The sequence below is a fragment of the Stegostoma tigrinum genome, chromosome 17 (assembly GCF_030684315.1).
Source record: "Stegostoma tigrinum isolate sSteTig4 chromosome 17, sSteTig4.hap1, whole genome shotgun sequence".
NCBI classification, from domain to species: domain Eukaryota; kingdom Metazoa; phylum Chordata; class Chondrichthyes; order Orectolobiformes; family Stegostomatidae; genus Stegostoma; species Stegostoma tigrinum.
The window spans coordinates 41,153,408-41,179,187 of NC_081370.1; the positions used below are offsets into that span (position 1 = coordinate 41,153,408).

Consider the following 25,780-nt stretch of genomic DNA (forward strand, 5'->3'; position numbering starts at 1 on the left):
ACAGGTCTGGCAGCATCTGCGAAGAAAAAATCAAAGTTAACATTTTGGGTCCAGTGACCCTTCCTCAGAACTGAACTAGGTTAGTATGGCATGAACTGGATGGACTGAAGGGTCTGTTTCTGTGCTGTATGGCTCCATAACTTCTCTGACTGATTGCACGGGAACTGTAGACTTATCCCAGCAACATACTGGACTGTCCCAAGCGTATGACTGACTGTGCCTAAGCTCTGGTGCGATTTCAATGTGTTTGCTGCTGGTATGTTCTGCAGATATGAGAGTGTCACAGCACAGTGCTGTACCACAGCATGTCCAGTACCACTGACAAGCTGCCTGGGTTTACCTTTTAGCTCTGCCTGAGGTGGCAAAGTGGCAACAAGCAAGGCAATGTAGGGATGGGCTGACCATCCAAGCACATCATGAGTAAGTGCTTAGGGGAGTAAACAAACAGCCCTGAGATGCAACCTGATCCAATCCATGAGCTGTCTCTGGGCACTGAGTCTCTTTGCAGCAGCATTTCAATGAAGGGTGAAAATGCAGCATTGATGTGCAGAGGCATACTGAAAAGATTAGAGATGTGCCTTGATAATGCTGTGAGGCTGCTATGTGTCAAGGTCCGTGGATGGTGAGGTGTGTGCAATTGCTCTCCATGGTGACATTCCTGAGATCTTGGTGTCTGTATCCAGTATAGAGGTCCAGAGGAGCAAGCAGTGAGCAGGAGTTGGCAGGTAACTTGTCTGATTTCCATGTTGGTAAGCTTTTGTGCTCCTGAGATGCTGCTGGGCCTGCTGTGTTCATCCAGCCTCACATTTTATTATCTTGATAAGTGTCACTGTCTAGTTTTTATTTGGCAGGTGGTACAATGAGAAGCTGCATGTTCATGAGATAAGAATAACTAATGATTACATGCTAATGCAGGTCAATGAGTCTCTTGCTACTGACAAGTAAGAATCTCATCTTGCTGTTCAATGTTATTTAGAAAGAGATTTTATTTACCCTTGACAACAATAACAAGTTCTGCAATGGCTCCCTTATGTGATTTTCCCAACTTTCTTGCCAAGGCTCACATTATTCTGGAGCTGGGAAGATTTTGCCCCAGGTTCATCATGTACAGACAATAACTTGATTTATTGAAACACATTCAATCTAAACAAATGACAGAGAAATAATGCCTTTCTAACTTACTGCTGCGCGATTGACACCTTGAAAAATCCTAAATTTGCATATTCAGTCACATTTAAGACAGACGAAAGATAAATCGTTTGATATAGACACTTTGAGTGGAATAAATGTAGACAGAAAAAACTCTGAAGATCAAAAGTTCAGATCACAAGGGTGGGTTAAATTGTTCCACAGTTTCCTTTGATTCATCGCACTGACGACATGCTGTTGTCTATTAAGCATTGATCATTCTCCACTTTGATAGTCAATCTGGTGGATCTAAGTCATTCCTTGTTAGAATTTTTTTTCTTTTAGGCTTTCTTGGTTTTTGTTCCTCTCCTTTAGAGACAGAGACAGACAGAAAGGGGATCAGAGAGAGATGTTTTCGTTTTGCCATCTTTACAGATCTCTAACAACCTTGCACCTATAGAGAAAACTCTAATCTGTCAGGCAGCAGCTCCTGGACTGATAATGGGAATTTGCATCGTCAGATTTTTATGATCAAAAAGAGTAAACATTGAAAAATATGAGCTCGTTTTTGAAAGAATCAAGAAGTGATTTTATTTTGCTTAGGAGAAAAACCCACAGTTTGGAAAGCATTTGGTTTCAATTCGCAGGGGACCTCACTGAAGGTGAGGTCAGAAAAGTTTCTCCTGGAAATTGAGTTATTTCAAAACAGCTAAGAAACAGATTACTTCGGAATAAGGGTTTTAATTTGGAAATTCCAGACTGGAAGTGTTGAGTAAGAACCCTGAAGGGGTAATTTGAAGCGAAGACAATTTAAGCACAGTTAAGCACAGTTATGTGGCTATTCAGAGGAAACACTATTGAGCTCTCAAGTTCAGGAATAGAAATAAACATTTAAGTCAAACCTATAGATATGAGAGAAAAAGAAACTCTCCCTAATATTTGAATACAATAAAGTGATGGTGTTGGGAATGGATGGCATGGTATTTTCCCATGTGCTTTGAAATCTTTCAAATTGTTTTATATGTAAATACAGATAGTTCTGCTATAACGTGTGTTTCGTTAACGTGAATTGGCTGTAATGTGATTGATGAATAGTTTAGTTGTTAGCTGTTTAGATTACACAAACTTTCTACAGTAAAGTATAGTGATTTTCTATGGTGATTTTCTATAGTGCAAGGTCACACAAGAACGCACTTATCATGTTTTAGGAGAAATATCTGTAGCTTGGTACATTCTATTGAATCTTTATTTCTATTGCTTAATAAACTTCTGTTTTGTTGTTAAAACCAAATCTGCAGTATTGCCTACAAGTGTTTCAGTGAAAGATCATCACATTAAATTTTGAGAAATATGATCTATCAAGTGAAGAATCTGAATCTGAGTCTCAGCCTGAAATCTTAGATCTGACTTGTCCAGCATTAATACCAGTTGGGATCATAACTAACTTCAACCCTCAAACTCAGCTCCTACTCTTGAAGTGATATCTGTACTCACAAGACAACAATCTTATGTGTACTGTGTCTGCTTTGAAGTGCTCATAAGGTGACTATGTCTGGTGTGAGTGCCTAATGGTAGAGGTCATATGGCTACTGCGGATCAGGAAAGATAAATTTGCATGATTGTATTTCAATCCAAACACAACATTTCTTATACATAGTTATACTTAGTATGTGATGTTGATGTTCACTGGCATGCATGTGGACTACCTTTGATCATCAACATAGACTTAATATCATAGCAAAGATATCCTGACAGCCAACCTCAGAGCATGTAAACTAGAAAGGGAAAGGTGAAAAAGCCCTGGATAGATCCAAACGGGAATGCCTGTCGTCAAACTTCAACAATTTCACAGTCCACAAATTAATTTTTCGGTGTGCTCTCCTAATGATAAAAAAGCAGCAAATGTGTGCACAGCAAGATCCCACATAGATAAATTGGACAAATGATCATTTTTTAAAAAAAGTGATATTGGTTGAGGGCCAAAGTACAAGGATAACCCAGTCCCTTATTTTTCTTTGAAATAGTATGTGCTGAGAAATCTTTTACTTCCCCTGGAGAGACCAGATTTAACATCTTATCCAACAAAACACAAATACAATATACACTGAGAGGACTAGCAGTTGATGACAAAAAACAACGTAATTCGCTGGCGTTTATGTTTCAAAAGGCTCCAATCTCTCCCTGGCATTCCTGAGATAATCTCCAGTCTGAAGTAAATTTTGTTTGACAACCCATTGCTTTCACACCTGCTTCCAGTTTTGCAGAAAAGCAGCTGTTTGTCTAAGCAGAGTAATGGGAATGACTGAAAACAGGAAATGACAGGGAGAGAGTGACAAGTGATCTGGAAATGACACTCGACTGTCTGGAGGCTGCTTCTCCCAGCACATGCTGTTGCCATCCATGGACTGTAGCTTCACAATATGGATAGGGAAGATTCCCACTTACCACTCTAATTGGACTCTAGTTAGCCCATCATTATCTTCATAGGTATCTCCTTTCTTCTTCAATTTTAATGATTAACTTTTTTCAACAGCAACTTATCTACTATAGTGTCTTCAATTACAAAAAAGAGAACTTGTATTTAAAGAACATCTTTCATGATCACAGTTGTCTCAAAATGCTTTTCAGCTAAAGAAGTATGTCTGAAGTGTAGCTGAGTCATAAATGCAGTAGCCAAATTGCACATAGTAAACTCCCAACATACAGCAATATAATAATCCCAGAAAAATCATTCAGTTTTGCGATGACGGTTGGGGGTTAATATTGACCAGAAAACTGCATCTGACCAATGGTTATGGGAGAAAGTGGGAACAGGTAGTGGGTTGGATAATAAACCATCATCATATTGAATGGTGGACCAAGCTCGAAGGGCTGACTTGCCCATTCCTGCTCCTATTTTGCATGATTCGATCTCCGTGTCCTTTGAAATAGTGCTATGCCATTTCAGTCCATCTGAGAGAGCAGACGGTTAAAATTTCATCAGAGATAATAGGAACTGCAGATGCTGGAGAATCCAAGATAATAAAATGTGAGGCTGGATGAGCACAGCAGGCCAAGCAGCATCTCAGGAGCACAAAAGCTGACGTTTCAGGCCTAGACCCTTCATCAGAGAGCTAAAATTTCATATCGGGTCTGTGGAATTCTTCACCACAGAGGGCTGTCAAGGTTGGGTCATTAAGTATACTCAAGGCTGGGGCAGACAGAATTTTAATCATTAAGAGAATTAAAGGTTATGGGGATAAAGCAAAAGTGGAATTGAAAATGATCAGATCAGCCATGATCTCATTGAATGGTGCTGCAGAAAAGATGGGCTGAATGGCTAACTTCTACTGCTATACATTACTGCATTGTCACCTCTGCTAATGTGGCAATCCCTCAATGCTCCATTGGAGTGTCATCTTAGTTTTTGAAAGGGTCTCAATGTAATTTTGTGATTAAAACAAGGTGAGGAAGTTGATGGGAGTGAGTATGAAATAGCATTTGACACTAAGGAGATATATAAGGGCAGATGACCAAAACATTTGGTCCAAAAGTTTGTTTTTAAGGAACATTTTCGTGCAGGAAAGTGAAGTGGAGCGGTGGAAAGGTTTAGGGAGTACATTTGATACTTAGGGCCCAGGCAGCTGCAGGATTTGGCAGTGGAAGTGGAACAATCACAAAAGCCCAGAAATAGGTGAGGTGACTTGGAGTTTTACAGAATTGTTAAAGATTACAGAAATAAGGAGGGGGTGAAGACATGGAGAGGAAATGTTACACCAAAAATCAGCATAGGTTTGTGAGCACATCGATCAGTAAATGAGACTCTGTGCAAATTAATAATTTGTATTTCCCACATGCCGGAAGATAAGGTTGTTAATAAACAAAACTTTTTTTTTTGTTTTTCCTTGATAAAACCTGGTGAGAGTTTCTTTATCTTCGATAGTGGTCACAATTAGAAATGCAACATTCTAGAGAGTAAATTGACCATATTTCACATTTGTGACAACTCATAGTATAGTGAGGCTTGACTTCCCATGGACTATCCTCATGAGGGTCTCCCACAAATGTTTGGAAGCTTGGTGCCAGTATCTTTAAGCAATGGCAAAGTGAGATGTGGAAAATGATGAACTGGTAAAGGATAAAAGGTTGGTTATGTAAAATAACATGGTATGAGAAGCATGTAAAACTATCCTCCAGATAGAAGAACTATTCCTCATTGATTTGCAAGACTAATGAAGGTCATGGCCGTAGAATTGGCAAAGCAGATGAAGGTGGAATTTCCTGAAAAAGAAAACAGATAGTTAACTTCTTGGCACAGCATTTGTAAGTGGTCAGAATACAAGGCGTTCTATGCTTATCAAATGGTGAATCACTTGGGTTAGTGAGAATTCACAGACAGTGAAAGCAGTTGAAATGGAATTGAAAATTAAAATAAAACATCAGAAGAAATTGTAATGTAGAAGACATAAACTTCAACTTCAGAGAGAGGAGAAAGGTAAAGAGGGAGAATTTAAGCGGCTGGAACTTGAATTTCAAAAGTAACGAGAAGACAAGAGAGAGAGAAAGGGAAGGAAAAATTATACTGCTTTGGAAAGCAGTAGGTTTTTTTTGAAAATGAGGCCTCAGGAACAGTTGCACAAACAAGATCCAGATATTTTTCATTATAGGGGAGGCAATGGCCTACTGGTATTATCACTGGACTATTAATCCAGAGACCCAGATAACGTTCGGGGGATTTGGGTTCAAATTCCACCACGGCAGGTGGTGCAATTTGAATTCCATAAATATCTGTAATTAAGAATCTAATGATGTTGATTGTTGGAAGAAAAAACCCTACCTTGTTCACCAATGTCCTTTAGGGAAGGAAACTGCCATCCTTATCGGGTCTGGCATACATGTGACTCCAGACCCACAGCAATGTCGTTGACTATTAACTGCCCCCTGGGCAATTAGGGTTAGACAATAAATGCAGCCAAGCTAGCGACACCCTCATCCCGTGAATGAATAAAGAAAGAAAAAGATCAGAGCAACGGGCAAACAAAATCATTCAGCAGAGATTACAGCATACCAGAAGCCAAGGCTAGAGTCACCAACTTTCTGAAGGATGGGGATAATTCAAAACTGGTGTTTAGCATGTCTCCTTTAAATGAGGCTAAAAACAGAGAACCAGAATTAACAGTCAATTCACACTGAATCTAAGGTTGAAAGCATTCTGTTTGTTTTTAATAATTTGTCCATGTGGCATTGATGGCTAAATCAGTATTTACTATCCACTCAAAGTTGTCCAGAGGGCAGTTAAGAGTGGTGTGTTGAGTCACATATAAGGCAGAACAGCAGATTTCCTTCCCTAAAGCACATTAGTGAAACAGATGGTGTTTTTATAAACATGGTTGCTATTAGACTAGCTCTTTCTTCCAGATCTTTCACTGAATTCAAATTTCACCATCTGGCTTTTGTGCGATTCAAATCCATACCCTTGAACATTGGCATGGGGTTCTGCATTGCCAGCCCAGTGGCATTACCACGACTCTGCCACCTCCCCATTAATTTTCTTAAGAATAGAGTTCTGGGGAGGAAGTTGAGAAGCCTTCATCAACTCATGGTTGTCCATCATTTAGGCAATGCCCAAACAGTGCAAGAAGATATTGTGAGTAGCATTTGAAATTCTTACAGCAGAACATGTAGGTGTACAGAAAATGCAGACTCAACAGACAAGCGTGTTACACGCAGAGGGAGTTCTGTAAAACATTTTAAACAGTTGCAAGTGGTGGTTTTGCCATGTATTTACTTCCATTGTCCTTCTAAGTAGTTGTGGTCATGGGTTTGGAAGGCACTGCCAAATGAACTGCATTTCTTTTCTTCATTTGTTTGCAGGATGAGGGCATTGCTGACTAGGTCAGCATTTATTGCCCATCCCTAATTACCTAGAGGGCAGTTAAGAGTCAACCACATTGCTGTGGTTCTGGAGTCACATGCAGGCCAGACCGGGTAAGGATGGCAGTTACCTTCCCTAAAGGGCATTAGGCTTTTCTGACAATTGACAATGGGTTCACTGTCATCACTAGATTCTTAATTCCAGATATTTATTGGATTCAAATTCCATCATCTGCCGTGGTGGGATTTGATCTTAGACCCCCAGAACATTGTCTGGGCCTCTGGATTAATAGTCCAGCGATAATACCATGAGGCTATTGCCTTCTGCAAAATGTCTTGTAGAAGGTACACATTGCAGCTATTGAATGTGGGCGGTGGATGAAGTATAAAATAATTGAAGTCCACTTCTATCATCAGCAGATGGAGCTTTGGAAAGACACACGTTCAGTTGCTCAAGACTATGATTACAGCAAATTGACATTAATACCCACAGGATTGGGACAAAGAACTGGATTTTGTTATTTGCCACCACAAATTCCCCAAATGGATCTATTGAGTTTAGTCCATCAGAATCGATTCATAGTCACGAGGTAAGTGGCCCATTAAAATTACTCCATAGAACATTTTCAAGACAAATAAATTTAATGTTGGAGTATGCGCCCATATTTTCAGAGACTCACAGAAACATATAAGTAGCACTGGAGCATTTAAAAAACTTCACAGGCAAAAGTAAAAGAATGAGCAAACAAGCACACTATGTAACTAGAATGTTCCAAATAGTCAACAAAGTCTTAGTGTTGTTACTTTAACAAGGTGAACATCTAAAAACAAGATTCAGCTTCCATATAAGGTAGTTACTTCTCTGGTAGATATTCTGGACTGCAGGAAGATCAATTAAATGTGATAAAACAATGTCACAGGAGGGAGGAAGATAAGAAAGAGAGAGTCTGTCTCGTGGTAAGTCTAGTGGAGGTTGACTCAGATAGTGATAGAGAAATAGAAGGAGAGGTAGATAATTCAAGAATGAATCTCCTACAATCTGATCAGCTAATGTTGAAATACTGGGAGAGTCATACACCATATTTTCATATTTAAAGGACAGAAGATCAGAGGAAGAGCCCATAAGGTTACACAGGGAATCCAAGGAATTCTGCAGAGATACATCTAACTGTACAATGTTAATCAGGCAAGATGTAGGTGTTGGGTATAAGTACCAATAAAACAACATCCTTATAATGTCAGCCTGGAAATACCAGCTCAGGAGGAAACCAGTCACCTAAACTAATATTGAATCTAGTCGAGTAGCATGTTTATTACACAGACAGGCAAAGATAATATGATCAAAAATGTGTCAAACAGCTTTTGAGAAGGTCACAAATCATATGACACCAGGTTATAGTCCAATAGGTTTGTTTGAAAGCACAAGTTGTCAGAGCATAGCCCCTTCATCAGATGAAGTGAGAAAGAAGCAGATAGAACACAGAATTTATCAGTAAAAGATCAAAATGTCACATAATTGTTGTAACTGAGTATACCCAGTCTGACTCCAAACCAAAACACAACCAGATTTTAAACAAGGCATCCCAGTTAACATGCATGGTCTGACCTAAAACGTCACTTCATTTTTACACTGATAAAACCTTTGGTTCTCTCAGGGCAGTTACTTGAAAGAAGTTTGGGGATTTCAATATACATATTAATTAATTAAAACCTTTCCACTGATTAAAGATTTCACAGCTTCGTAAGTTTGTTTAATGCATCCTCATTCGTGATGTGACCCTTTGATCTTTTACTGATAAATTCTGTGATCTGTGTGCTTATTTCTCACTTCAGCTGATGAAGAGGCTATGCTCCGAAAGTTTGTGTGCTTTAACCTGGTGTCATATGATTTCTGACCTTGTCCACCCACTCCACATCGTAGCTTTTGAGAAACTGAAGCAATCCTAATGGCTTAAAAGATGATCATTCCCCTGGTTTTACTAAAACTTTTAAAATGGCAACTGATGCAGTGACCTTGGGGTTGGGGGGAGGGGAGTGGGGTGATATCTTTTGTTGCAACATAATGAATTAAAAGAGTAACAGAAGTACTCTTCAGTAGAAAAGAAAACTATTGAATTATTTTTTATTCACTCATGCAACTTGGGCGACACTGGTAGTGCCGATATTTATTGCCTAACACTTGTCACCCTTGAGAAGCTGGTGGTGAGCTGCCTTCTTGAATCACTGCTGCCTCTCTATTATCATTACTGACTCTTAAACAATGTAAGCTTAAAGTCTGTCATGACCATGAAGATACACTAATATACACTAAACATATCCTCTGGCTTTTTGAAGATTCAAAATACAAGATTATTTCGATGGAGCTTATTAGTTCAACTTTTTATAATGTCAGAATTGATTGTATCCTTGGAAAAGATAATGTAATTGCTGACAGATTATCAAGAATTAATGATGTTGGGTTGGTTCAACATTTGAGTCGAAAAGATGACAAGGATTTACAGAAATCCTGTATAAAAAGTGAGGGTTAATGAATTTTTTTCCATGTGTTTTATTGTATACATTTCATGTTTACCCTGTGATAAAATACATTTGAAAATGGTGTTCCATCTCACCAAGGGTGAAATATGTAAGGATTATATGTATATTATGTGAAAATATAAACTGGAAAAATGAAATGGACTATTTTGTTGCAGAGGATAAACCAGATTTTAAAAAGGTTACTTGAAGGCATGGTGGAGCTATGTAGTAACTCTGGTTACATAAAGATATTATTTTTTTGATCTGATAGGCATCATTTTGTGAGACATAACAGCATGGTGTATCTTAATTAATAATGTTTTTGCCATATGTTAGAGGATAAGTTTGTCATAATAAATAAGTTCCTGTTTTCTTATTCAAACTTGTGCAGCAAGTACAAAGGAGAGAGATACTAGGGGCAATGGAGATTTCCTCCTTGGTCCTGCGGAAGGATATTAGATGCACAGTGAAATTTCAGAAACAAATGTCATTAAAACACAGCAGATTGGTTCTTGATCCAAATGCTTATTGAGTTGGCCTGATGGGGACACCTTGGTTTAAAATAGCAGATTGAATCCAGGTAAGAACATTAGAGTCTGATTTTCATATTTAAAGTGAATACTGGGGTGGCATTGTGGCTCAGTGGTTAGCAGTGCTGCCTCACAGCGCCATGTACCTGGGTTTGATTCCACCCCGGGTGGCCATCTGTGTGGGGCATGCACATTCTCCCCGTGCCTGCGTGGGTATCCTCGCAAGGTCCAAAGATATGCAGGTTAGGTGGTCTGGCCAGGCTAAATTGCCCATCATGTCCAGGGACGTTCAAGCTAGATGGATTAGCCATGGGGAATGCATGGTTTCAGGGATAGCGTAAGGGGGGGGTGACCTAGGTGGGATACACTTCAGAAGGTTGGTGTGGACTCAATGGGCTTAATGGCCTGCTTCCCTACAGGGATTCTATTTTGCTGTGTCACTGAAGTAGCCAATTTGCAGGAGGGAAGGGGTAGGGCTGGAGGAAGAGAATGATGTTAACTCACCCTCTTCATACAAGAACAGAATAAATAGGAGCAAGACTGTTGACACAGTCCGGCATACTTTGTTTCAACTGGCACTCTTGATAAAACTGGAAAAAAATATGTACCTCAAATACCGCAATGTCTTAGTATTTACGCTATAGGTAAATTATAACAGTGATGTATATACCTGCTGCTTTACATTCCTATTACTTAGTGTGTGTTTTTACATTTATTTTAGGAGGTGTGTTGATGTTTTTACATAGATTTTTTCAGGCATTATGATGTTTTGAAGCTTTGGTTGGTCAAGGTTTATTGTAGTTATGTGTTATCTCTTGATTATCTGGAATATTTGAGCAACTGGCGTGCTCCTGGTCCCATAGGTGCCTGTGAATAAAAAGTTTGTCTTAATACTCACTGAGTCATAGCTTATTGACAATGCTCCAGGCACCACTATCACTATCTCTTGGTATACACTGTCCCACTAACGTCTAAGGATTCACAAAAAGCTGCGGGAAGACGTTTTTCCTCGTTTATGGCCTCGTCGGCTGAACCTCCTTTCTGGAGACTGCGGGCAGACTTTCTCGGATGGTGGGCTTGCTGGCCCCTCATTCAAAGATTTGGCTGCTAACGCATCAAACTGACACGCGCTGTCAGGTAGTTTCCCACAATGGAGCATTAACTGACTAATGATGAGATTTAACTGATTAATGGTGAGATTTTTGCCATCATTCTTTGAGACTCCAATAACAAAGGACCTATTCCTCCAAGAGGGGGAGGCGGTAATGTCAGTGGATTGTAATTCAGAATCCAAAGTGAATGGTAGGACATGGGTTTGTATCCCACCTGAACAGCTGATGAAATCTTAATCCAACGAAAAGTTCTTAATGGCGACTATGTCGATTGTTATAAAAAGTCTTCTAGTTCACTAAACTTCCTTTAGGGAAAGAAAAGTACCTTCCTTGTCTAGTCTATGTGTGATTCCAGATCCACAGCAGCATGAATGTTAATCGTCCTGTGGGTAACAAATGTTGGCCTATTCAGTGACATCTACATCCCATGAACAGAAAAAAAATCCTCTCCTCACAGGACAAGCCTTCATCCCAGTAATATATAAACAGAATTTTTATTGTACCCTCATTTAAGGCAGGTATAGCCATTCTTGTGAAGAACAGCAAAATTATTCTATGTTCCCTAGTTTTACACACTCTGTTACGTTTGATGGAAGGGACAAAGAGTTAAACTTTGATGCTGTGATGCTATATGATCATGAAAAAAATAAGATTATCCATTCGAAGGTGCGGATAACTTCTGAATAGCTCAGTGAAAATCAGCTGGTCCACAGAAGGCAACTTTTAAACTGAGTTGCGGGAATAAAAACAAGAAACCTCTTAAGTAAAAATCTTGCAGTTTTATTTAGATATAAAGGCTGCTAAATATATAATATCACAATAATTTTATGGAAACAAAAGAACTCTATTCGCTAATTTCCGTTCAACAGAGAGAAGAAAATCAAGAGAAAATAAAAGAAGCCCTCCAGCATTTATAATGCTCAACTTTAAACAAGTTATTGGGCAATTAACCTTTTCTTCTTCATGTGCGCGAGCGAGCTTGCTTTTATACACAGTGCAAAAAACAATAATAAAAAAAAGACCAGCAGTTACAAGAATAAATAAGCGATAATGAAGGTGAAGGTGTGCATTTATTGTAGGGTTTCACAAATCGGTGAAGCATTGTGGGTTGTCATCTTTGCATGATCTGGGCTTATATGTGACTCCAGTCCCACACGAATGTTGCAGAACTTCAACCACCCTCTGAACTGACCACGGCAAGATAGCTCATAGCATTGAGACAATGGACGACAAATGTTGCCCTTGCCAGGCCCAAGATTAATTACACTGAAAGTGATGTTCAGTAAGTTGAAAGCCCAGATATTAAACAGAAAGAGGCCATTTGACCACTGGTGTCCGTATTAGGCGTTTGAAAGAGGTTTGCTCGAGGATACCTCAGGTCTGTGACCCTTAATGAGAGATACTTTTGAGCTCAATTAATCCGAATTTGACCCAACTTGTCTCAGAGTAACTTTTAAATTACACCTCAATAGTTATTATGTACTTACAGTACTGCATTCAAACTATGTCTGTTCTTTACTGGAATTGAGGCACACGACTGAAGCACTAAACTATTAACAATTCTTCCCTTACAATTGTTCCCTTACTCAATTACTCATCACTTTTCAAGCAAATGGATTAAATCTTCAATTTCTAATAGGAGGAAAATTGAGGACATTACTTATTCCTGGACTATTGCTATTTTCTGCTTTACGCTGCAATTGTCCAAGATTATTGACTTCAGTTTGCTCCTAGGAACATAAGACAGAGGTTGTAAAACTTGCAAAATGAAAAGAAGCTTTCAACAGTGCCTTTATTGGTATCTGGTGGGGCAAGTGGTAGAAAAGGCAGGATGTGAGGTGTATCCATGTCCTTGGTTTGTGAACTGTAGAAGAGGACAGCAAGATTTCAGTGTATGGAGCTTAATTTATAAAGCACCCATCAATGTAGACATGCTGTTGTTCTTTTTCCAGTGATTTCCTACTTTTGTCAAACTACAGAGTCTGCATCTGTCTTCGGCTGGTTGCAAAACTTGGCAGATGGGGAGAGTCTGGAAATGGAGGCAGACAAGTAACAACTCAAGAAGTGGGGTAAAATGCCTACTATAAAATTTCACTCCTAAACATTCTCACTTTTTAAAGCCCCAGTGATCTTTGAATATTTGCCATCTCCTTCACTACTGATCAGCATTTGTGTCATTTATGAAGATCTTTGGAGCTTTTCTTACATCAAAAGTACTGCAACAATATAAGATGCTGCTGTCTCAGCTAAATGAAATTATAATTCCAGACCTGAATTACAAATGTCTAGGCTATACTAGTTTCTTGTGGATGGCTGCCAGTTGTGAACAACAGAGTGCGGGTTTCCCACAGCATTTTATTTTAACTTGGTTGAAGTTTACTCAATATATGGCCATTGTTTTGGTGCTGAAATCAATACATGTGGGTAGTTAAAAACCAAAAGAACTGCAGATGCTGTCAATCAGGAACACAAACAGAAGTTGCTGGAAAAACTCAGCAGGTCTGGCAGCATTAGCGAAGAAAAATCAGAGTTAACATTTCGGGGCCGGTTCTGAGGAAGAGTCACTGGCCCCAAAATGTTAACTCTGATTTTTCTTCACAGATGCTGCCAGACCTGCCGAGTTTTTCCAGCAACCTTCTGTTTGTGTTCCCTGCAGGTGGTTATTTCCTTATGAATCGGTAATGTAATTCTTTTGTACGGGATAGGCTCCATTCATGGAACCACAGATGCCAAATGGCCTATTACTGGGAGCAAAGCTGTAGTGTGGAGGACAATTTTAGTCCTTGTTCCTGATGAAGCACACACTTGTCTCCTAACAGGTGAAACATAGGGTTGAGTTCTGGAATGAGAAGGCTGTGCAGAATATGAATACATTTTTCCCAGCATCCAGAAGCACAGGAGGTGATTTCATTGAAACATAAAATTCTTAGTGAGTTTAAAGGGTTGATGTGGAGAGGTATTCCTTTAGCTTTGGAGTGTAGAACTCTGAAGTCCTAAATGGCTGAACCCTTAACCTGAGAGTGAGAATGGGAAAAGCATCTTCATTCAGGGACTGTGAATGTTGGGAATTCTCTACGTCAGTATGCTGTTAATGCGTTGTCATTAAACGTACTCAAGATTGAGTTGGGAGCTGAGGGAATCAAGGGAAATGGTGCAAGATGCAGGCTAATAAAGTTGATGTAAATGTGAAGCCACAATCTCATTGATTTGTAGAGCAGGCTCCAGGGACTTTATGACCTAATGATGTTTCTTGGGTACTTAAACAAGTGATTTCTATGACCTAATGACATTTCTTGGGTAATTAAACAAATGATTTTCTCCATTTTCAATCGATGTACAAACAAGGTCTCTCCTTACAATTGCACAGGAAAATCTGGACGCAGCTTTTGATTAAACAAGATGGAACCTGAAGCACACAATTCTGCAATCACATTAAGGAGGAATCAGTGTCGGCATTATGTCATCACAAATCAATATTACCGGTTGACCGGTCCGTCATTTGCTTTTCTCATTAACAAGCTACTCATATGTGTTTCCCAATATCTGGAACGGCAGCTTGCCAGAATCCATTGGTCAGTGAGAGAATTTCTGAAGCATTTGGTTAAGTCCTATGAGAATCAGAGATGTAAGCATAATGTTGTCATTTATACTTGTTCCTGAACAGAAGTTACCAGTTTGACTGAAACATGGAGGATAATGTTGAATCCAATTAAAACTATTCCTTCCCAGATGCTCAGCTTGTCACTGTAGCTCAGGAATGATGGGAATATTTCCTGATTGTCCCTGCACACTGACAGAACATTCCTCCACTCACTTCTGTCCCATTTGATGGTCCTTACAGTGCTGAAAGAAAATATGGCTTGATGCATGCATCCGAAAACGGGTATTTAATGGTAAAATGACTTCCTTTGACTGCACTTCAGAGCAACACTGGGGTTCAAATAGAAAGGTGAGCACATATCCGGATTCCTCCCCAGGGTCAGACTGGCCATTTTAGCTGACTTCCCAGAACTTTGGGTTTCTCAATCAAAATTCTTCCTCCCGATGAAGTGTGCCTAAGCGATTTGCTTCTGGACACAGCTCCTCTGACGGCGTCTGATCCTCCCTACAGCCCACATCTACTCCTGGACAAGTGATTCCTGTTTCAAATTTCACAATTTGAGAATGGTACTAAAGTTAATGATTTGGTCTAATTGATATACAGTGGGCTGTGACAAAACATGGCAAGATGTTAACAAACTTGCAAAATGGGTCTGCCACTGATAAACAGATCATGAATGTGAGATGAACAGAGCTATAACTATCTAAATGGAGTGCTGTAATCTGTGGGTATTGAGACCCAAATCACTAAAAATAGTGGAACAGGATAGTCAGGCCAGGAAAATGCAATCAAAGCAATGGAGCTCTAAGTGATAGAATTAAAGCAGAGAAGTTATGTTAAACTTGGATATAACTTTTCTTAGCACAGACTTGGAGCACTTGAATTTAGGCAGAAGGTTTGAAGATGTGAGGAAACTTTTTTCTCTCAGAGTGATGGGAACTCATTGTCTACAAGCACGGTAGTGGCTTGTGATACCAAGGCACACAAAGCTATGGGTCAAGGACTGGAAAATGCAATTAAAACCATTAGCTGGTTAGTTTTGACCAATGTGGACATGATGGACTAAAGGGCCTTTTCCCGCGTTGTGGATCTCAATGACTCTGTATTCTGGGCTGTATATTGTATGAAGGATATAGGAGTACTGGAGAATTGGCAAAGTAGATTTTACTGGAACACTGCTCAAACTAAGAGCTTGTAGCTATCAGGAAAGATTGAAATTAAAGAAGAGAAGACTGAAGAAGTGACGTGGTACAGCTCCTTATGACTATGAGAAACATTAGTGAGGTAGATATGGAGAAAATATTCTGGCCTTGGAGCAAGACCATAACAAGTGATCATGCATACAATGCAGTCACCAATAGAAGCAATACATAATTCAGGAGAAACCTCTTCACTCAGAATAAGAATATGGAACTCACCATCACAAGGAGTAGAGGCAAAAAGCATAGATGCAATTAAGGGGAAGCTACAAGGGAGAAGTAAACAATGAGGGAGACAGAATAGAGAATAAATTGAGGGTATCAGATGAAGAAAGTTGAAAGGAGCCTTGTGTGGAGGATAAATACTGACACGGAACTGATGCCAATACTGACCTGTTTCTGTGCTTTGAATGACTGTCAAACTATGCGAGGAATTGATTACTGAGGGATATGGGTCAGGAAAGCACAAAGAGAACATCTAAACACTTCTTGGAGTGGTGCTGTAGGATCTTCATCATACAAATTGCTGCACACAACATAATACCCAACATAAGAGCGAAGGAACATACAAGTGGTAACTTTCGAGACAATTGCAAGCAAATAGTTCACCAAATTAAAACAAAAGTGTTTGATTTCACCAAACTCTGATGGTGTCTCAAAGTGGATATTCCAGACTTGTCCCAGGGAGCACGTTTGTGACCTTCTGATATATGGGTTGGTGAGTCTCCATGCGAGGATGGCCCATATTGAAATCAGGCTGAAGGGATTGGGACTCAAACTGATCATAGAACAAAATTCCTGAGAAATAATGACACAGCCTAGGAAGGTGAAGTAACCTCCTTAAAGAGGTAGTGCATCCTTGTTTTGATGATGAGGTTGAACCTCACTTGGTTACAGATAGTATATAAAAAAATACGAGAACTAATAGTTTGGCACGTAGTCCTTGGTAAGATCCATTCCTCTTTGGAACAGTTGCAAGATATTGGCAGATCATTCAAATCATTTTGTGTAACTCCCATCTGTCAGAAGAAAGTGAGGATTATGGGTAAACAATTTGAGACAATGGTTTAGGCAGTTGGTTGGGTAAGGATAGGTTTCATGGGCCTAATGGTCATTTATCATTCTTGTCTGTTACAATAGAGAGTATAGAAGATCAATTAAAGTAACTTTACTCCCTCCTTATCAACATTCCCATGCCACTTGGTCTAATCCATCCACTTACAAATCCTAACTACAAACATCTCATTTAGGTACAAGGGTCACAAATCACCCTCTGATTTTTCAGATTCATTTCACACTGGGAAATGACTTGCTTGTGCTCATGAACCAAACAGAAAGCCCTTCACAGAACAAGAACTCGGCATGCAGGGAATATAGCAGCCTCATAAGGGGATAACCAATGGTCCAATTCACAGGGTTATTGAATGGCGTCAATTCAGCAAATTAAGTGTTCTACGATCTGGTCCATTGGTAAATAGGAACAGTTTCTGTATCTAGCCAAGTCTTTAACCAGGAATGACATTATACAGCTAAAACATTAAAGCAAACTCTTTGTGCAAAAGCATGCACATTAAATGGACACCTTTAGCTTCATTAAAGTATTTAGATTATGGGCTTTCTTACTTTTAGAAATGGAATACAGGGAATAGAAAATTGGTAGGCTTGACTGAGGGCCGAGAGAAACTGGTGGCATTAATCTGTAGATGATTCCAAAGCTTCGTGAGGGTTGATCCGTCTAAAATTCCTTCCTCCATTAGTTTAGTACTGGCCATGACATGGGTGCTTGGCAGTACTTGTTGAAGGGGCACAGATCAGTAGGGACATGTGGAGGGGGAGTTTCAGAAGGAATTCATTTGGTTACAATTGTCCACTTTCATCTCAAAATTTTGTTGACGTTGGCCTCTTCAGAAACCTCCAACACCAAGAAATCTGAACTGAACTGAAACCAAAAAGCTGACACTCAATGACTGCGATTATTTCTTTAACAGTTTAACCAGCAGATGCAAACAAAATATCATAGTTCAGCTCTTACAAAGTCACAAAGCTTCATTAATCTTATGAGAACCAATCTGTATTAACAGCACAATCGCTACGATTTGTACCAGCATTTTTACAAAAAAAAAGAGAACCAGGTCATACAAGAGAAAACATTTAAACAGAATTATTATTTTTCTTTTAAAGTCACGCTTTCCATTAGAAAAAAAAATGGCAGTTTATAGAACCTCCATTTTAGTGTGAGGAGCAGTTCTCAGGAGCCTTGTGGGTTCGGAAGGTCAAAGATAATTGGCGGATTTATTGGCTGGAAGCTGACTGTGCAAGTGGAGGCGTTTATGTATGTTGTGTAGCCATCTGTCATAATACCGTAACCTGTGGAGAAGAGGGTCACCGCAGCATTAACTTTCCAAAGGAACATCAAACTCACTACCCCGCGCAGACACCAGCATCCCGAGCTCACACTGTTTCACACCCACTGTGCCCCAGTGCCGTATGGGTTCAAAGTAGGCAACTTCAAATTTCTGTACCTGAGAGCTAATGGGTGTTGTCCATGACTCCCTTTTCCTTTAAAATATTTCTTAAAACTAACCTCTTTGACCACGCTTTTGGTCACTTGTCCTCATATCTCTATGGGTGTCAAATTTTAGTTTACAAACCACGCCTGTAAGTTATCTTAGGATGTTTTACAATGTTAAAAGGTGCTATGTAGATATATGTTGATGGTACAAGAGAAACACATCTTGAACTGTATGTGTTCTAGTCCTCAATCTCCTTTGCCCTTTTTAATGAAAAGAACGTCAGAGTTGCTCTCAAATTGCTCAGAGGCAGCCTTGGTCAGAAGAGTTAGGATCAAGGCCTACTCTAGAAACTTGGACATATAATACAGATTCAGTTCAATATTGAGTGAGTGCTGTTCTATTACCCTGATGTACCCACATAAGGTATGATTTATCTGGATAGCATGCAACATAATAGCTTTCATTGTATCTCAGTACACGTGACAATAATAAATCAAATCTAATCGTAACTGTAGGATACGTGGCCAAGTTAATAAATGGTTAAACTAAAGCTCATATCTACCCTGTCACATGGAGACAAAGATCCCATGAAACAAATAAGAAACAGCATGTTCACCCAGTTTCCTGGCCAACATTCCCCTCTCAAACCAAAATTCAGATAATCTATGGATTAATCCATTTGCTATTGATGCTGTCTTGCTAAGTGCGAAATGGGCACTTGGATTTTCCTACAAACATTGACTGCACTTCAAGATAAAAATCTACTTCACACTATTTTGTCCTCCATATTTAATGAGGTTACAATTCCACTCGGAAGAATTACAATGAAGATTCAGTGGATTGTTTCCTATGGTGAGAATGTTTGTCTATGAAGAACGGCTCAGCAAATTATGTCTACCCTCTCTGAGACTTTGAAGAATATGAGGTGATCTCATTGAAATAAACAAAATTCTGAAGTGGCTTTACAGGGTAGGTACAAGAACCTGCTTCCTCTGGCTGAGACATCGAGAACATGAAGACATGGTCTCAAGATGTGGGACTGTGGGTCATTTTGGAATGAGATGAGGAGGATTTCTTTCACTCAAAGGGTTGTGAATCTTGGGAATTCTCTACTGCAGAGGGCTGTAGATATTCCATCACTGAATGTAACTAAGACTAAAAGAGATTTTTTGCTCTCCCAGGGAATCAACGGAGATATGAAATGGTCAGGAAATGGGAGCAGAAGCTGAGATCAGTCACAATCATATTGCAAGTAAGTGCACAACCAATAGGCCGACTTCCCTGTTTCATACTGAAATCTCACGGATTGTGAAAACGGACATTCAGAAACCAAGGCAATTCTTCAAAGTGGCTGAGACTGATGGAGAAAAGCAATTCTTGCAATGGGTTGTTGCATTAAAGTTGATAACTGTAGCTCAACGTGGAATGGGGCATTGAGCTTCACTAATTAGTTTTAATCATTTAATGTTAACCTACACTGTTCAAGAGGGAAAAAAAAGCAGAGTCTTTAGGAATTTCCCAGTTTTCCAATTATCTAAAAAGACAGCATGTTGAAAACTTTATAGAATTCTCGTAACTTCCAGTCCATAGGTAATAAATCCATGGATGTACTGAGATTAACCCTGTGTGTTATCTATATTCCTACTTAGACAACGTGTTATTTAAAGTGCTGCAATGATAAATAACATCATCCACTGTAAGTCATCAGTACGTGATTGCCTCAACGAATGTGCATTTATACAGCATCTTCAAGTATCGTTCCAGTCTCCCAATGAGCATCTCAGCTAGTAACTTTGCAGTGTGACCACTATCGGCTTGTAGGAAAATACTGGAGCCAATTGGTACATAGAATTACAAACGGTCAAAGTTGTGCTAAACTCAAATCAGATTTTGGCTGGAATAGGGTACGGATCTAGTCACCACACAGTGTAAGGGGCTTTGAGACAATGGAGAGGGTGGAGAGCAGATTGACAAGAATGATACCAGAAATATAGGGATATTATTATGACCAAAAAAAAAGTTGCTGGAAAAGCTCAGCAGGTCTGGCAGCATCTGTGAAGGAGAAAACAGAGTTAATGTTTTGGGTCTGGTGACCTTTTCCCAGAACAGATGGTGGCTGGGAAAACGTCAGTTTATATGCAGAAAATAGGGAGGTGGGTGCAGTAAGGAGTGAACGATAAGACAGAGCCCAAAGAGAGAGAAAGACAGGTGGACAGACGAAGGAGTTGCTAACGATATTATTATGATTCAATTAAATGCATTTGGCCTTTGCAACAGCTAGGAATGTCAGATCCAAAGACTGCACAGAACTGTGCTAGTACCTGTGTACGTGCATAAAGATGTTTATGAACAAAGTATAGTATTGCAATAAAAAAATCTGACATTACTTCACCAGCTATAAGTGGATCACAAAAATGAATTTCAAATTTAGCATGGTGGTTGTTCACTAAAACACAAATACTCCAGGCTGCAAATTTAGTTTTAACGTAAAACTGAAGGTTATTGCACAAAAGAAATAAAAATAAAATAAACTAAACAATTTTTCTAAATTTAAGTTTGTTTTGCTGAGCATTTTGAAATCTTTCAAATGCCCATCTAGTGTCCGATGCTATCATCTTACAGTAAAATTCCAGAGACATGTTCCTTTCCTATCAAATCAAAAGGCATGACTTAATTGCTTTTTCATTGTTCCTATCCTGTAAACGGTGGAGTCTTTTCCACAATATCCACAATACTGAGACCTTAAAGATTCTCAGCTCTGAATAATCAGCAGACTTCAAACCAAACATTCCCAAGACTGGAAGTTTTTACAAACTACAACATTTAAAATGAGGTAACTTATTCCCTCAATTGTTTTGAGCAATTTACTTTTCCAGGAGAGGTTGCACTTGCATTTGACCCCAGTTAGATATCCTTTGAAATGAATCCAAAAGCTTTTTAGTGAAACTTTACGAATGTGGTCACCATAAATTCTGCTACAGCTAATGGTGTAACATATTTTCTTGCCAGTTGTGAGTCCCCACAATCACAAAAATGCATTAATTCTATGGGTGTCCCTGTCACTGTGCACTCTCTCTGACATATATTGGCTTTCAAATCAGAGTTCAAGAATGCATGACTGAAATCATTTTAAAATCCTGTCCACAACAATAGGCTAACAATCTAGTGTCACAAATTTAACCATTTGTTAATAATCTTTGCATTTTTGCAAAAGTTATTTTCTGCAATAAGCTAGATCTTTACAAATTGAACAATCCTGGCTGACTTGGTTCTGATACTGATACAGTCTAATACATAATTAGTAACACTACCTCTGTTTTCAAACTCAAACTTTATTGTGGTCAGTGGTGGAGAGGGTCAAAGGAAGGACTCAGATCAGCCTCCTAGCTGCCGTGTAACAGTATGGATAGAGTAAGCACTCTATATTGTGGAGAACTGCATAACTGGAGGCCATCCACATGAAATAGTCAGCAAGAAATCTAACAGAGAATTCAGAAGAAACGTATTTACCCAAATAGTAGTAAGGATGTGGAAGTCACCACCTCGGGGGCAAGTTGAAGCAAATTGTGTGCACATAATTATGGATAAGCTAGATAAACATGTGAAGGAGAAGGAAGTTGAAGATAGTGACGATAAATTTAGCTGATGAGAGATGAGGATCATGTGCATTATAATGGCCGGTACATTCCTTTTAGGCAAAATGGCCTGTTTCTATGCCATAGATTCTAAATGACCATATACAGGATCGTACAAAGCAGTGAAACTTGAATGCTCTTGTTCTTCTTTTTATGTAAAAATGATGGCTCCGATACCAGGTACCACCTACTGTGAATAATGTTCTTTATGCCTCATTAAAAAGGTAACACACAAGATTATCTTTCCTTCAGTGTTGTATTCCCATGGTACTGTGCTGAAGGTCAGTCTTCAGCCTGTGCTTAAATCTCTGAAATGGCATTCAAATCCACAACTCCCTGACTTTGGAGAGAAAGACTATAATTTTAAGCAAACCAGTAGTAACTGCCAAAGACAAAGGCTCTTGTATGTCTATGGTCACAGAACAATTGCACAGATGACTGGGGATTAGAGGGAGAAAGACAGGATCAGGGATTGAAGAGAGTGAGGATTGAGATAAAGGAGACAGAGTAAGAGGGAACATTGCAGAATTGGGAATGGAGTAGTGAAGAAATGGAAATAAAGAAAATTATATGTTCAAAGTAGGTTATACAGGGATATTAAAGTGGCCTAAAGGGCGGATTGGAGAATGAGTAACCATCAGTGGAGGGAACGGAGGTGGAGAAAGGCCATGAATAGTCAAGGGGGCAGTTTACTGTTTCCCACCATGGCGACTGAAGGAACCGACATCACAAAAGTGAAAGTGGAAAGGTGACACCAGTCAAAGGGGAGCAGCTTGCGAAGACATTCAATTGAGGTATTCAAAACTGATAGTCATCTGGACAGGGAGAAACTGTTCCCATTGGCAGAAAGATGCAGAAACTGACTTAAAGTGACTAAAGGTGAAATCTGGGAAAACGCTTTCTGTTTTATAATCACAATCATTGTTCAGATCTGGAATGCGCTGCCCGAGCGCATTGAGGAGGCCAATCCAGTGGGGTTTTGTAAACCAGAGGAGAAACAGAATTCAGGGTTAAAGGAAAAGGCCAGATGATTGGGGCTTTCAGAGAGCAGGCAGGGGCTTGACAGGCCGAATGACCTCCTCCATTCTGTGATGATCTTCTTGCTGGTGATTGGGTGTGATAGGGAAACTGCACAGCACGGGATGCTGAAAGTGAAGGTAAATGGCACTTTTGATGGCTATGAGCCTGAAAAGAGTCGGTCAGTGGTGCTCTTTAAGGTGTAACAGCAGTGTGCGGTTGTGGGTTCAAGGTGGTGCAGACATTACCCCTGACCCATACCAATCTCTAATTAGAGTGGAGAAGGTCCAGATCCCACATGAGAAATCACTTTGATGTGAAGCCACAGTTGATAATTCTGGTTGCCTACTGATTTATTAAGAACACAGCAAGACTGAGTCGACAGACGTTTGTGTGGAACCAACTGTGATATCAGTCTGCGGTTACCTTGATACAATAACCCCTTGCTCACTGTTTTAATGAGGAGCCACTTCATCTAAGCTGGGCTGCTGTAGCTGTTATAATATCCATATAAGTAGAGCTGACACAACAACAATTGTTATTTAATTATCCACCAATATTCATGACCGGATGTGGCAGGACGGCAGAGCTTCGATCTGATCCGTTGGTTGCGGGATCATTTGGCTCTGCCTATCACTTGCTGCTCAGGCTGAGTGGGACACAAACAGATCAGTTTGTGGCTTCACCAGGTTACCAGGTGTTACTCCTGACACACCCTGCTGCACTCGTCATTCAGCCAGGGTTGATGCCCTGGCTTGATGGTAATAGTAGAGTGGGGAATATGCTATGGTTTCAGAATATGATGGAATACATTTCCACTGCTGCTGATAACTCACAGCACCTCATGGCCTCCCAGGTTTGAACTGCTAGATCTGTTTGAAGTCTATCCAACGGTGATAATGCCATATGATGAGAGGGTGTTCGCAATGTGAAGACAGGAATTAAAGTCTGCAGAAAGACCAAGTGGTGATCACTTTTGCTAATACTGTCACGGACAGATGCATCAGCTGCAGGCAGTTTAGTAAGGATGAGGTCAAGTATGATCTTCCCTTGTGTTGGTTCGCTCACCACCTGCTTCAGACCCAGTCTAGCAGCTGTGCCCTTTAGGGTCCTGACCAGCTCATTCAGTAGTGGTGCAACCAAGCCACCCTCATTGCTTCCTCCAAGTGTTGTTCATTATGGAGGAGTGCTGATTCATCGGCTAAGGGAGGATGGTATGCGGTAATCAGCAGGGTGTTCCCTTGCCCATGTTTAACCTGCTATGAGATTTACATCCCAAGCTGTTTCACAAATAATGAAACACAATTTGACACTGCGCCACATCAGCTACTTGGGCATATGTCCAAAAACCTGGTCAAAGAGATAGATTTTAAGGGGTGTATTAGAAGAGGAAAACAAGGTAGATGGGTACGGATGTACAGGCAAGAAATACGGTTTAGTCAGCTGAATGTATGGCCACCAATGGTAAAGTGATTACAGTCAGGGTTACAGAAAAGGACAGAACAGGAATAGTGTATCGGTCTTCAGATGGTGTTGGAAGCTGGCAGAGACAAGAGTGGATGAGGCCCAGGACCAATTACTAGAGTGAAAAATTATTTGGGTGTCAAACTGATACAGATAAGGCATTCCTCTGCAAATAATGGCACATCCTTGAGGCCACTTTGGGAATATTCAGGCTTATCTGGGAGATGGGGATGGTGTGGAAAGAGAATTCATGGGAAGCCCTATGTGGATTCTATACACGCCTGGCATCTTCTGCAGATACTGAGACAGAAGTGGGGTTCGATCCCCAGTAAATATTGAGATATACCTCAGAATGAACTAACATTGGATATTGAGACACTCCTAGAGACCCAGTGCAAAAACAGAAACAAGTCTAGGAGGACCTCTTGCATAGGACAGCTCCCTGTAGATAATGAAATATTTCTGGGGAGTGCTGTAAACTTACAGATCAGCTATAATCCCACTGAATGGCTGAGGGAATGAATTACCTCCGCTTGTTCCCTATGTAGACGCGATGTGGTCAGGCATTCGCTGACGAAAGTATTTGATTAGCTTAGATTCCCTACAGTGTGGAAACAGGCACTTCAGCCCAACAAGTTCACATCACCCTTTGCAGCATCCCACCCAAACCCACACCCCTGAACACTACGGGCAATTTAGCATGGCCAATTCACCTAGCCTGCACATCTTTGGACTGTGGGAGGAAACTGGAGCACCCACAGGAAATGCACGCAGACACAGGGAGAATGTGCAAACTCCGCACAGACAGTTGCCCAAGGCTGAAATCGAACCTGGGTCCCTGGTGCTGTGAGGCTGCAGTGCTAACCACTGAGCCACCGTACTGCCCCTATTTGCAAGCAAGTATGTTCAATACTGGATTAATGGCTGTACTTGATCAATCAACAACTTGGGGTGACCAATCTTTTCTATTCAATTATGGGAGAGTGAGAATACAGTGCCAGGAATCAGCAGCTAATCATGGCTGAGAACATTTAAAAAAAACTGGAAGTTTCTCCCTCAAAAATGTTTGTTGCTCCTTAAATGGCTCCAAAAATGATGTTTCAGGAGGAGCCTGCACATTGGGTTGCTGTTGAAACAGGCCGATCCATGAAATATCTGGCTTGTCCTCCATACACTGTTTTCCGAAAGCATTTGATATTTTAAGAAACAAT

The 25,780-nt window shown here is 40.1% G+C and overlaps 1 protein-coding gene across 5 annotated transcripts in view; it reads right to left on the minus strand.

Moving 5' to 3' along the window:
• Positions 1–1,096: 1,096 nt before the first annotated feature.
• The window catches only part of mpped2a (metallophosphoesterase domain containing 2a), a 206,388-nt gene continuing 181,704 nt past the window's right edge, over positions 1,097–25,780 (minus strand). For 3 of the 5 annotated variants that reach the window (XM_048545581.2, XM_059652114.1, XM_048545582.2), the window contains one exon: positions 1,097–1,497. In XM_048545581.2, coding sequence (XP_048401538.2) covers positions 1,453–1,497 — 45 coding nt within the window. In that variant the 3' untranslated portion in view covers positions 1,097–1,452. Of the gene's footprint in view, positions 1,498–13,741; positions 18,308–25,780 lie in introns of those variants that run through there. The other 2 variants (XM_048545583.2, XM_059652113.1) reach the window with 1 other exon arrangement.